General features: G+C 38.4%; 1 protein-coding gene across 1 annotated transcript in view; it reads right to left on the bottom strand.

The window, feature by feature from the left end:
- Positions 1-1,274: 1,274 nt before the first annotated feature.
- LOC130192807 (transmembrane protein 266-like) overlaps positions 1,275-14,913 on the bottom strand; it is a 53,419-nt gene continuing 39,780 nt past the window's right edge. Inside the window, exons 8-11 of the mRNA XM_056412974.1 lie at positions 11,184-11,299; positions 8,990-9,185; positions 3,744-3,806; positions 1,275-2,227 (exon numbers count right to left, since the gene is read on the bottom strand). Of these exons, the coding sequence (XP_056268949.1) occupies positions 1,596-2,227; positions 3,744-3,806; positions 8,990-9,185; positions 11,184-11,299 (1,007 nt within the window). The 3' untranslated portion in view covers positions 1,275-1,595. The remainder of the gene's footprint in view (positions 2,228-3,743; positions 3,807-8,989; positions 9,186-11,183; positions 11,300-14,913) is intronic.

The following is a 14,913-nucleotide window of genomic DNA, read 5'->3' on the forward strand; positions in this document are numbered from 1 at the left end:
GAGAGGAAAGTACGCACAAGTACACATGTTGAGAAACGCTGTTAGATCACACACACAGGTAGACTTTACGCCATTACATCTTCACAAGGACTTATTTGCTCCTATATTAACGATTTGAATATCAGATTAATTGTACAGCCATAATAGTTATTAACAATTAAAACATTCTCTGGATGCTTGTAAACATTTGACAAGCAACAAAATGGTACAGCGGTTTATCTTCTGAATTAATGATGCGAGAGAGTAATAAGGGGGCGGTTGATACTTCTCACGACACACTTGCAATGACTTGACTAATTAGCGGTTGTTTTGACAGGTCTTCCAATGTTAATAACCTTAAATAATTTAGAAATCTCAAAAGTCTTACGCACACGAAGGAGACTGTAGAGTTCAACGTGTAACGAGGAGCCTGTGGGAAGAAATTCTTTGATTAGAGGTTTTATCATGTTGCAGTTTGTATTCTTTACAGCTTCAAGTGCATTTAACATGTAAACTGAGAGCAGGTATATATGGAAATACTAATTTTTATTTTTGCTATTTTCATTCAAATGACAACACCTGCATTTGGCAATAACTTCCTCCATATCAAGTTTACAAAAAAGTGTCTGTAAACATTAAAGTGCAAAGAATTTTCTTGCCATTTTTGGGCACGTCTTTCATGCCACACACACACACACAAACACACACTCCAATCTAGTTTCATGTAAAGCATCCAGTCACTTACCTTTTCATTTCAACCACACAAATACACCCAACTAATGTTTTTTTGAACAAGTGAACATAAATGCTATTCAATAACTATATGATGATGGTCCATTGTTTAAAATCCAACACATAGGTGATATAAAGGCATAGGTAATAATAATAATAATAATAATAATAATAATAATAATAAAAAGTGGCTGTTTGTATAGTTAAGCCCGTCTTGATGTACCCTGTAGCTGTTTAATCAAAGAACAGCATGACTGATCTTAAATGTGATCAATACAAATTAAAATAAAACAAAATAACAAGAAGAATGCAATAGAAACAAAAAAACTCTATTAACTTGCTTGAAATTCCAAGAACAGCAAAACAATGTAAACACATCGGAATTAAAGTTTTTGTTCAGTATTGGCTTGGAAATGCCCCCTTGCTGGTTTTAATTCATTTAAAGTTGAGTGCATTTAGGACCTATTCAAAGTAATAATTCCTGATGAAGAATGTGTCCAATGACACGTTGGCCCCGCCCCTCCCCCGCCCTACACAGGGTTGTATCGTCTTTGTTGTGCTAAATAGGGGAATTTCAGATTTTTTAAAATCCACCAATGAGGAACATGGGAGGTTGGACATTACGGCAAAAAGGGCCTAAGAGCTGTTATTGTCATCTCTACTTCTTCCACTTCTGAACACACGACGTTTAGGAGCATCGGTGTTAGCTCCAAGCTTACGCTCAAGCTTCCTCTGAATGAATTGGAATTCCACAGCGACAGAACGAAAAAAAATCACATTTCTAAGTCTTATTGGCTTTGTCCTGCCACAAGATTTCAGATATATGCCAAACAAGGTGGGCAGTAAAATAAAGGAAAAGATTCTGTTCCTGCGTAAATGCAGCTTTATGTATCGGACATGTGCCCCAGAGGCGTGTCAGCTGGCCCCAGGAGCCGGTACTTCTCCTCCAGGGATGGCTCGGTGGTGCTGCTCTGCAGGTGGATCAGCGGCTTGGTCTGCAACAGTACGCAGCCCCTCCCCCGGCCTCGCCTCTCCTCCTGGTTCCTGCGGTTGAAGATGTTTATTCTGTTGTCCAGCTCGGGGCTGGCCTTTCCTGAGCCGGTGGGACTGGGAAGCTTCAGGTTGACGGGGTCCACCGCCAGGCCCTTTTGAGCAAGGCAGGAGTCTTCCGAGAGGGAGGAGAGTAGCTCCTGCACCACCTTGCCGGGGTCCCGGCAGGGGTCCTGGCCCGAGGAGTAGGACGGAGGGCCGAAGCTCAACGCGAGGTCCTGAGCCGCGCTGCTGCTGCTGCAGTCCGTCGTGGAGGAAGCCGGGTTGTGGCCGCTCAGGCTGAGCGGCCGGGCCGCCAGGCTGCCGCTGGACCGCGACACGCTGGTTGAGATGTCACTCACCACGCTGCCCACCCGCTCCATCGCCAGCATGTGGTTCGACTGGAGGGGGTTTGGATTGGTGGGGAGGTGGACGTCGATGGCTGCCATGGTGATGACCCGGGAACCCAAGACAAACGGTCCAGTATCTTGGAAGACATTGCACACGTTTAGAAAAAGTCGAACCACATAGTTTAAAACAAATATAGTTATATATATATATATACAGGACTGTCTCAGAAAATTAGAATATTGTGATGAAGTTCTTTATTTTCTGTAATGCAATTAAAAAAACAAAAATGTCATGCATTCTGGATTCATTACAAATCAACTGAAATATTGCAAGCCTTTTATTCTTTTAATATTGCTGATTATGGCTTACAGCTTAAGAAAACTCAAATATCCTATCTCTAAATATTAGAATATCATGAAAAAGTATACTAGTAGGGTATTAAACAAATCACTTGAATTGTCTAATTAACTCGAAACACCTGCAAGGGTTTCCTGAGCCTTGACAAACACTCAGCTGTTATAAATCTTTTTTTTTACTTGGTCTGAGGAAATATTAAAATTTTATGAGATAGGATTTTAGAGTTTTCTTAAGCTGTAAGCCATAATCAGCAATATACAAAATAAAAAAAGGCTTGCAATATTTCAGTTGATTTGTAATGAATCCAGAATGCATGACATTTTTGTTTTTTTAATTGCATTACAGAAAATAAAGAACTTTATCACAATATTCTAATTTTCTGAGACAGTCCTGTATATATATATATTTACTTCAAACACAACAAGTGCATGATGTGTCCTCAAAAGTACTTTTTTTTCTGGGAGAAAAAGCTGCCGCAGGATCTGGGTAGCACTTTGGGAACAATTGAGAAAGATGCTGGCTCTATGTGGACACAGTTTACCTTAGTCATATTATTAATTATTATCATCTTTATTTGAAAGGGATCATGTGAAGTTAAAACATAAATGTCACCATGTGACGCTCTGTACCAAATTGTAGCGACACAGCTAATTAGCATCTGTCGTCCCTTGACAGACCATAATAAACATAAAACAACAACAAACAGGACAGGATAAGACGCACGACAACAGTGTATGTGGTAAGAACAACACAAAATACGCACAATGTGAAGCTACAGTACAGCACATTAAAAGTAAGTCAACTATTAAAATAAAATCCATTAAAAGTAAGTAATACGTACGATTAAAAGTAAATAATGAAACCATTAAAAGTAAGTAATAAAAACCATTACAAGTAAGTAATAAAAAACATTAAAAGTAAGTAATAAAAAACATTAAAAGTAAGTAATACAAGCCCTAATCATGTTGCTCAATAAGTACAGCGCTGACCGGCTTTCAACTTTTTTTAAATTATTTTTAAAAACAAAACATTTATATGAATGGATTTTGCAATTACATGAAAGAAAAGCCAACATAACCACATAATGAAGAGATTAAGATTGTGTATATGATAACCTGCATGAATCAATTCTATGACCAAACCTATAAAGTGTTGTCCTATCAACCTCCATATAAACACCCCAAAATACTTTTGAGTCACTACTTTACGAACTATAATTGTATTTACATGCACAAGGAGAGGTATATATATATATATATATATATATATATGTACGTCTATGTTCAGTAACTTACCACTGCTTGCTTCACTGTAGTATTGGCTGATGTAGTTGTTCATGTCATCACGCACAACTGGATCTGAGTTAATAAGGAAAGGATATATAAATTAATTTACCTTATTAATAGTTGTGGAAAACAACTCCCAAATGTATTTCTATAGTGGCTGATTGTGTTCAATGTAATCCATATAAACAATTAAAAAAACACCTCCAAGCAGATATCATTCTGTGTTTTAATGCTGAAATACAAAAACTGTATTCCTAAAATTAAAAGTGTGTTTATACCCTTTAATAACTCTCCGGCTCTATCATTACCTTCGCATTGAAAATGCGGAAGGTTATGTTTTGATCGCCATTTATTTATTTATTTATTTATTTGTATGCGTGTTATTCGCGTAACAAAAAAAGTTGTAAACCGAATCGCATGAAATTTGGTGGGATGATTGGTTATTATCCGGGGACCATTTGATTAGATTTTTGGATTGATCGGCTCAAAGGTCAAGGTCAAGGTTATGAAAAAGGTCAACATCTTCTTGAATCGCATGAAATTTGGTGGGATGATTGGTTATTATCTGGGACCATTTGATTAGACTTTGGGATCGATTGGGTCAAAGGTCAAGGTCAAGGTCATGAAAAAGTCAAAATCTTCTTTTTACCATAGCACGGTCAATTTTTATCCAATTGGCATGCAACTAATGCCAACATGTTCATAATTCAACGCCCAATCTTGTGATATGCGAAGGTATGCGCTCTACCGAGTGCCCATTCTAGTTTGTGAATGTGACGCTTTCCTCATCATCTTGTTAAACTCACACCACCATAACAAAAAGGCATGTTTTTGTATTATATGCATGTTGTCTATCACTAATATTACTATTTCTTCCTTACAGCTTCAATTGCAATGTCAAGTTGTATAAATCATGGTTCATACATAAAGAAATGGATCAAATAGTGTTTGGATTTACATATATATATATATATATAATATATATATAAATACATATTTTAATATTAATATATATACATCTTAATTAATATATTTTATTTATTTATATATGTTATTGTTTATATATATACATATATATATGAATATTAATTAATATATTTTATTTCTATATTTTGTTGTTATTATATTTATATAAAAATATTTATATATATATATAACATTACAGCTTTAATTGCAATGTCTGGTTGTACACATCTTGGATCATAAAGAAATACAAGAAATGGATGAAATACTGTTTTGATTGACATAGATATTAATTAATATATAACATTAATACAGAATATACCATACATTGCAGGTGTATTACAGGAAATCACCAGTCCAATTATGCTATAATATGACTGACTCCTACTGCTAATACTCTGTGTGGCAGAGAAAATGCGATTGGATGTCATGCCTTGTTGTCCGTGTAGGTCTGTTTCAGTGTTAACCACTCGAAGTAGTGCCAATGATAAATATCTGTTATGTTTACAGCGTAATATTGACAGAGATTACTTTAGCCCCAGGCCACAGGTATACACTTCATTGTCAAGTGATTCAGGATCAAGCACTAGCTACGCTGGTGCATTAGCTGCACCCTAGTGCACCGGAAATAAACTGGGACAGGGTGGGGTTGGTTTCAGGGATGACAGGAATGGGGGGTGGGAAGAAAAAGAGAGAGCGGGAGCTCTTTGTTCAGATCCCTCCAGTCTAGCAGGCCTCCGTGTGCGTGGCGAATGGCCGCGATCCGCCGAGCTTCCCCCGTTCGCTTGATTGGTCTCGAGCTCACTGTCCGCCGGCTGAGTGCGAACCCAAAGTACCCTGAGTGCTATAGTCCCTCTCCCCTGGGACATGCTGCAGACTCTGATGGGTAATTTCATTTATTTTTCAGCCTAAAATATTAATCCTTGAGCCACCCCCGGAGAGGAGGCATTGCACTCACTAAAACAAGACCGAGACAATCGCTCCGCAATTAATAACGCATGAGTCTTAAGGAAAAGAAGAAAGAAGAAGAAAAAACGAGAATGGTGTGTCCAGCATACATATATATGTATATATAAAAGGCTCTCTGCCCTTCTTCCTGTGACAGTCAAGTTACTCGCTGTCATCTTTCTGTGTGAAAAGAGGCACTCTGAGGTCCTTTTAGTTCAAATCTGAAATATGATGGTGATGGGTATCAGATCTACATCCCGGTTGAAGTAGATTAGCAACTAATGTGGATACAGATAAAGTGCAGTAGCACTGGGATCAGCAAGGGGGGGGGGGGGGTCTTCTGTAAAGAGAGCTATTCTCAATTCAAGAAGCACTTTTCACAGCAGCCATTTTGACATGTCACTGCAGGGTAATTAATAACATTAATTATGGCCCTGGTATCTAACATGCTGGCTCACACGAAGTCATGTGCACGTGTTCATTCTGGACACATGACATCTATTTGTACTTCTCTCCATCCGGAGAGTTGTTCCTGTTTCCAGATGTGAGGTCTCGTCACAGAAAATGTCACATATGAGCCGGGTAGGACACGTACATATTTTTCAGGGGGCAATTTTTGCCCCCACTGACTGAAATACAGGGGCATTTAAAAAGAAATTGGGGGCACTTTTTTAAACTTGTCAAATAACTTTCGTTTTTTTTCAAAACTAATAAATATACTTTATTTATGCTTACAGTATATGAGGAATTGTCATAAAGATGGCAATAATAAGACTATTAGGCAGTAGTCTACAGATTCAAAGTGATTGAATCCAATGTTATTCTTATTTCTTTGTGGTTATTTATTATTGTTAATTTTCTTTTACAATTTGGACTTATTTCTGTAACACCCTGTTCTGTTTCTCCTGTGTTCCGTGTCTCCTATGTCTCCTCTGTGTCTTCTCTGTCTTGATTGTTTAATTTCCTGCACCTGCCCTCAGCCACTCTTGTCTCGTTAGTGTCTGATGTCGTACACCTGTTTCCCCCCCATATATTGTGTCAGTCTTTCCCTTGTCTGCTGTCGGATTGTCGTCTATAGTTCTGTGTCCTTTTCACGTCGTCCTGTCCGTGTTCCTGGTCCTGCCTGTTTGACCCTGAACCTGGATTCTCTGCCTGCCCCTTTTGGACCTTGTTGTTTTTTTGTGTGTAAACTTTTGCCTCATTAAAGAGCGCCTTTTTGTTATTCATATTGAGTCCAGCTTTTTCTCTGCGCCTGAGCCTCACCCCGTCACAAGAACCTGACAATTTCTTTGTTTTTAAAAAATTCAAAATTCTTGATATTTTCTTTGTGTGTGTACCTACCTAGTACATGCAGTACAGATAGGACACACGCAACAAAGAACACAAACAAAATGCTATTCAATTATCATCATTATTAGAGAAAATTATAGGGGCATTCCTCGTGACATCAGGGGCAAAATGTTGCCCTTTGACCTGGTGTATGTCTGACACTGCATGTGAGGCAAATGTGTCATTTGTGATTTTTGTGTTGTACAAAATAAATTTAATTTGAACTGAATTTAATTAAATAGACTTGGGCCTTAATTCATTTAGCTAACTACACCTGTGTTTACCCTGCGATGACACGCTGATGGCGATGTCGTTTACGGTCCCTCAAAGGATGAAGATGTTGGTCATCCCGGAAATGTAAACTCCATTAGCCTGCTGACATTTGTAGTTTTGAGTAAAATTACTCAACTATTGGATGGATTTCCATCAAATCTGGTCAGGACTTTCACGTCCCTCTCTTGGGATGAATTGAAATAACTTTGGCCGATCTTCTGACTTTTCATCTCGTGACATCATCGATTTGGTTTAACTTGCAAAAACTACATTTCCATCTGCACTTATGGTGCTAACTAGCCACTGTTGGCATGGCAACACTCTAAATAAAGAAGACGAACGTTACCATTTAGGTAGCTAGTAGCTCGGCTACAATCCTACAGTCAGTATCTCAGAGTGAACTCCTGGATCTTTGATCAACACTCAAATCTCGGCGAGACCCTTTAATCTCCCGTGACGGCCACCGCCTTGATGAGAGTTCTTGATCGTGTTGATGGCATCGTGCGAGCTAGTGTCGGAGAAGTTGCTTTGATTTGAGTTGACCCGACGTGACCTGAGCCCCGTGGCCCAGAGTGCTCATCCCAGTGACCATGTTTCTGTAAAAAGCCCCACTTGATTTTTTTTCGGAGAGGCCAGATTTCCCCCGCTATGCCCTCGGGGTAATATTGCGGAGCCTCCCGGTGCACTATTGTGGTCTGCAGGTGAAGGGGAACAGATGTTGACAGAAAGCCCCACTCTCCCCCCGACACGGCGCAATGCACCGAGCACTCTGTACCTGAAAATAGAGGTCTGGGATAGATGGGTCGGGGGTAAGAGAGATAGTTGGGAGGGGGGGGGATAGAAGCTGACGTAGTGTCGGAGAACATGCTTGTTTTTTTTCGCCACGATTCACCAGATCCTAAAAGCTTTTCATTTTTTGAAAAAAAATGTTTGCCCTCATATAGTTCCCGGAGCGCCCGCGGGGCAGATGGGTGTTGTGGGCGAGCGCAGAGGGGCTAAGAGCCCCGGACTGGAAGACGCTCCAGGGCTACTGCTCCAGATTAACTCGACACTGCTTCGGCATCCGGTTCACCTGATGTGACACTGTTGGGGACTTTTTGTTCCACATAAATATGTACATACTTTATGCCACACACCTCTCTTCTGGTTTTGTCCTGCTGCTTTCTCAAGCAAACAAATGAGCTTATTATGGAGTGATTCTTTAGAATTCAACTGTCTGCCGTGTGCTTTTTTTTTAGCCCACAGCTTTTAGAGTTTCATTTGAATTCAGTTTATTTTGTATAGCCAGATATCACAAATTACGAATTCCCCTCAGAAGGCTTTACAATCCGTACCCATACGACATCCCTGACCTTTGACCTCACATGGGATCAGGAAAAACTCCCAAGAAATAGAAAAGAACCTTTCACAGGGAGAAAAAGGGGGGGGGGAAACGAAGAGGATCCCTCTCCAGGATGGACAGAAGCCAGAGATGTCATGTGACCAGAAGGAGGTATGACAGAGTTACATAAACACATTCGATGAGTCAGAGAAATGTTTGAATAGTTGGTAGTAGGCATGGACCACGATCCAGACCTCCACATTCAATGAGAAAGATGGAGGTAGAGAGGAGGGGATGGGGGAGGGGGGGGCACCAGACACAGCCAGGTCCAATGGACCCTACTTTAGAAACCCTTCTCACGTTTAGCGTATATCGAGCAGCCCAGTCCCTAAAGACGTCTGCTTCGGAGACCGTACTGTACCTGCGGTGCCGCGAGGCTCTCGGGGGTTTCTCTGGCCGCCCTCGTCGTCAGACTCCCCGGGAGTCGAGCCTTCCACGACCTGAAAGCTCCGGCCCTGTTTGCCCCACACGTGATGAATCTGCATGGCGGCTTCGCGTTCCGCCGCGAGGTCCAGGTCCTGCTGGGCCAGGTGGGCCCTCAGCTGTCGGATCTCAAACTGGAGACAGTTTGGTGTGTGTGTGTGTGTGTGTGTGTGTGTGTGTGTGTGTGTGTGTGTGTGTGTGTGTGTGTGTGTAGAAAAAGAGAGAGAGGGCAAAGCAGCAGGTTAGTGAATGTAGAAATGGAGCGTGTGATGAGGACAGAGATGGGAAAACATGAGAGGCAGAGTAACAGTAACATCTACTCTAGGCCTGTGACATCGTCCCAGACACGCATAGCTTTGTCTCTTCTTGTAGGTTTAGAGATTTATTAACGGTGTTTTCAGCATTATTCCACATGCATTATCTAATTTTATGTCGGGTAAACTATAAACTTCGCTGATTTACAGCGGGGATGTCCCAACGTATTAATTTCCGGTGTACCGGCTGAAAGAATACGTGCAACTCATTGAAAAAGAAAACATTTCAGCAGCACATTGTGTCAGAGGAAGGGAATAAAAGAATAAAGAAAACACGTTGAGGTGATTTTACAAATAATACATGCACAGATGTATTACTCTTAAAAGAGACATTATCAGTATATCTTTTAAATATTTCACTTATAGTCTTTTATGAACCAATAGGAAAAGATATCACCTAAAATGAACATTAAAGTGGAGAAAACTACAGTTCCTATATATATGAAGAGCAATTTGATACACATGGTTTTTTTCAAAGGATCTGATTATTTCCTTTTTTATTATAATTTTAATTAATTAATTAAATTATTCTGTATTTTTTCTCAGAACTCAACTCAAATGGTCAATTTAAGGTTAATTCTTTATCATTATATGTATTTTAGCCTGCGTTTTGCCACAAGGGATCATAACGTTAGTGTCCTCTGAGGAATCATAATAAAACGTGTGGAAAGACTGGAGCTGTTCTTAAGGTGTTGCTGCCCTCCTCTGGTGGGAAAAGGAACTGCCAGTGTATTATGGGGTTTATGAGGCTTTCCTAACTAAATGGTGATATGACTATGAATTAACTATACATTGACTATCCAGCTGAGAGTGAGATACTTCTACAATTTAATGGTGTTTTTTTACGATTGGCATGAAATATAACATTAATTATGTAAAACTATGTCTAAGTTTAAAGTGGCATTCTTCTAAATCACTGCAATTACTATCATGCAGAATTAAGGCTGTGGATCAATTCCAATAGTGGAGGGATGTTAAAGTTTTTAAAAAGTGTGCAATTTACATAATAGCAAACTTTCAGCAACATGATCCACTCCCCCTTTTCCAACTATACATTATAAAGAATACCATGGTGTATATAGCATATCATAATATAACTGTAGGTCATACAAATGTCATACAAATTGTCCATGTAGTATGTCTTAAAATGTTGGACTATAGAATCTAAAACAAATAAAAAAATATATATATGTTGTTTAAATTTCATGGTATAAAATGGCATACAAATGACTTGAAGTAAGATGTCATCAGTATATGCAAAAGATCACAGAATAGTGGGCCACCAGAATGTCATAGTTTGCATGTCCTTAAAATCCTTCAAATTCTAGTAAAATGTAAGACATAAAAAATGTAAAAGCGTCGTATATCATAACAATTACATTTTTTTAAATGTCATAATACAGTAGGTCATACAAAAAATATCATAGTATAGTGTGTGATAAAGAAAAGTATGTAGAGAGTAGATAGCATGAACTATTCTGTATAAATGTATTGTCTTTGTGTTTACTGGACAATAATACACATCAACATCACAGAAGGAAATGAAGGGATTGGATCAAGTGCAACATGTTTTTAGACAATAATACATTATCCTTGTATTTTTGCATATAGTATTGTATGAAATAAAATAAAACATCATAAAGTTGTTTGTTGTGTCTTAGTTTGGTGTGCCATACAATTATTCTAACTGCATGCTGCAAATTCCGTAAAATTGCTATACGCACAACTTCTGTCTCCCAAGCTGAACCTTTTTTCAAGGTGTGTGTTGTGAACGAGGAACGATGCACATCAAGAAAAGAAGGAGTTGTTGTCACTCACAGCCTGTTCCTGGCAGATCTGAGTGAGATGCTCCAGCTGCTCCTCTCTCACAGCCTTGGTCTTCTCACACTGCTGGATCTCCAATTCCATCTCCACTTTGACTTGTAGCACATACGCTAACATGGGAGAGAGAGAGAGAGTTTTAAAATGAAAACAATACTCTGGAACTCTCTCCCCAAACTCATCCGAGACTGCACCGACCTTTCTATCGTCAAATCACAACTCAAAACCCACCTGTTCAGAACTGCTTTTAATGTGTGGTTGTGTGCTCTATGTTCTAATTATTTCCATCTTTTTATTATTTTTTTTAAACCTCTATTTAACCATTGAGATTAAACATCTCTTTTTTGAGCGTGACCTCTAATGTTTTTATGGTCATTTTAGTTACTTTTATTTTATAGATTTTAGGTTGTTTTAATTTCTGTGATGTAAAGTGTCTTTGAGTACCTTAAAAAGCGCTGTATAAATTAAATTAACTGCATTATTATTATTATTATTATTATTAATGTTTGTTGTTGTGTACATGATTAAAGGGACTGCAACTGAATGCCAGGGCAATAATAATAATAATAATTCAAACTTAAATAGCGCTTTTCTAAACACGAAGACGCTTTACATGGGGGCAAGAGACAGTGACAAACAGAACAAAACAAAAATGGAAAACAAACAAACAAACAAAAAGGACATATTGGTATAAGAAAGGAAAGTAAACTGGAGAAGCTGGGTGGATCATATCAGACTTTCTCAGTGAGAAAAGGTTCAGCTGCTGGAGGTATTTATGGTCAAATACATCAACGACATCACGGTCCAAGGCCGGTGTGGTGGACCACGTGTCCTTCGCTCTGTATGTCATCACACATGCAAAACCTCATTAACTGCTGGTTGCCAGTAACCCGATACCTGGCTGTACTGAAGGAATTTTTTAAAGGTGCTGAAATGTTCCCCAGGAATCTGGTTTCATGTCGACTTCATCGTGTGACGAGGTTTTGGGATATCTTCAGCCTTAATTAAACATCCCGTTCCACCGGGTTAACATCTGCCGTCACGGTCCTGGAAGCGTCTACAGATGACGGAGCATTGAGATACAGGATCTGTCCTCGCAATGGTTGAATTTCCAACATAAAATTTCAAAATTCAGAATGTTTCTCTGTGTATCAGTTCAACAAAAACGAAGAAGAAAAAATATATAATAAAAATGCACGATGTATAATAATAATAATAATAATATATATAATAATATAATATGCATATATATATATAATATAATAAAAATATAATATCTAATAATAATAATAATAAACCAGATGCCCTTGAATGTTGTGTTAGTAACTTTAAGGGACTATTGTGCATAATAAGAAGAAAGACAAAGTTTGAATATGATTGCGCTGAAGTGTTGCCAGCATACTTTGGCCATCCTTGAATCAGACTCGCTATAAAACTGCAATTAATTGGTTGTTTATTCATATATTTATGAAAGGTGTACCTAAAAACAAAGGATCTCGAGGGTAACTTTGAATACCTGTTGTCATCACAGTCGATACCTCACACCTCGTTGAGATCACACTTGTAAGCCGGGTGCATGATGTCACACGTGGTAACACTGTGTATCCTGATGGGGAATGTTACTATGGGCAACATACGGAGGTGAAACATAATCCTCTTACAATATCTGTGGATCTGAACTATCACGAGATCCAACTTTGTAAAAATCAAAACAAGGAGGACAATGAAACCGCCTTTCTGGTGAAGCGAAGCACACAGCCATCGCCACATACTCCTTGGACCTATTTATAGTCATGTTGGCACACACACACACACACACACACACATAACAGATGGGGTCAGTTCAGTCAAGATTTAAAAAGGCATGGAAATCTTCATCCCAGGTTAAATATCTCATCAAAATACCTTCTTTATTTATGGTCTGAAAAACATTAAATTAACATAATTCAGGGTTCCTTATAGCTATTTTGCAGGTTACTGTAGCTGTCGTAGAGATCCTAATAAAAAAATATGTTAAACCTTGGTTGTTTTACCTCTTCATGTCCGTTAAAGGGCTCCGTATTCAAGAGATATATAGACTTGGAAGCTGTTCAAAAGAATAAATAAATAAGAAATGCACGTTCTTCAAGTGTGTGCCTGTGTGCACATTCACAAGTAGAGTCGTCGTCTCTGTAGCGCCATCTAGGCAGATTCTCATAGGAATGTGGTTAAAAGTATACAGTGTTGATTGATTGTATTACTGTGTGTGTGTGTGTGTGTGTGTGTGTTACAGCATTACTCACTGCTGCTGGCAGCACATGCATAACAGTGTAATTCACACCACGGTTTTACTGAGGCAAACACATGGCCCTCTCTCCTCTCACCTGGAGTCAGGTGTTCCACTGCTCACACAAACCGGAGACTTACATTATACAACCTGCAAAACCTTTTTCTGTATATTGTAGAGGAACATTTATCGGATGGCTTTTTATAGCCATTTTTACTCACACAAATCATTATTTTAATTTTCTTCGGAATGTATTATAAGATGAAAAAGAAGAAATTAAAGTAAAATGTAATTAATTTAATTCAATAATTTTTGTTCTATGTGTTTGAGAAGTTGATATCTCCCGATCTGACATATATATACATACATATACAGTATATATAATTATTTTAATTTTGTTATAATTATATATATACATATAATTATTTACATTTTTTATAATTATATATATATATATATACATATAATTATTTTAAATTTTTTATAATTATATATATATATATATACAAAATTATTTTTAATATATTTTTAATACATATAATAATTTTTTCATATTTTTATTTGAACCTTTATTCAACCAGGTGAATACCATTAAGATTATGATCCCATTGAGATTATAATCACATATCACTTTGCGAATAAATTCTCTTTCTAGTCCTTATACATTCTGCTGTACTTCCACTCCGAACGGACTGACACAAACATTCCCACTTCATTTGTCAAGCTGCGACTCCATCCCTCTCCTATGATAACCTATCCGGTCCCTCAGCTGTACATTTATTGTTTTGAGTGTGATTTTTTTTTTTTATCCTTTGAGGTGTGTTGCCGCCATCACAAGGAAACTCAATCGCTCACAAACATCAAACCCAACAGGTTCGAGGTGTGAGGCAGAAAAAATCACAAGTTAACTCGCTGGAAACCAACACAACACGCCGCTCGTTAAGAAGCTCCGGCTGAACGTGCTTCGCCAGAGTAAATCAATGTGGTTGAAAGCCGTGTTGTATTGATTACTGAAATGATTAATCGTGTCAATGTGATGTGTCCCATTTCAGTTCAATATCTTTGATCCATTAAAACAATGTACTGACGTACGATTATCTTCTCGACTAAAGACGTCCTGAAATCAAGCGAGACAGAAAAAGGTCAATTGAAGACTTTATTAAGAACTTAAAACTAAGCTAAGCTTCAGTTGTTTCCCCGGTGTTTGTGCTAAGCTAACCATCTCCTCCAGAAAAGCTAATTCGCATATTTCTTAAAATATCAAACTATTGCTACGAGGGGAAACATTTGGGAAAAGAGTCCTTATCCTCGTCCATTGTCTCACTGGTAGGGTGACCAGATATGAGTTTGTGAAAAAGAGGACACTTCGTCGCCGGGGGGGGGTATAGCATGCCGCACCATGACCATGTGAATGCATACAAATGTCACAAATAAAATGACAAAAAATGACACAATTGACTA

The sequence above is a fragment of the Pseudoliparis swirei genome, chromosome 4 (assembly GCF_029220125.1).
Source record: "Pseudoliparis swirei isolate HS2019 ecotype Mariana Trench chromosome 4, NWPU_hadal_v1, whole genome shotgun sequence".
Classification (NCBI taxonomy): Eukaryota; Metazoa; Chordata; class Actinopteri; order Perciformes; family Liparidae; genus Pseudoliparis; species Pseudoliparis swirei.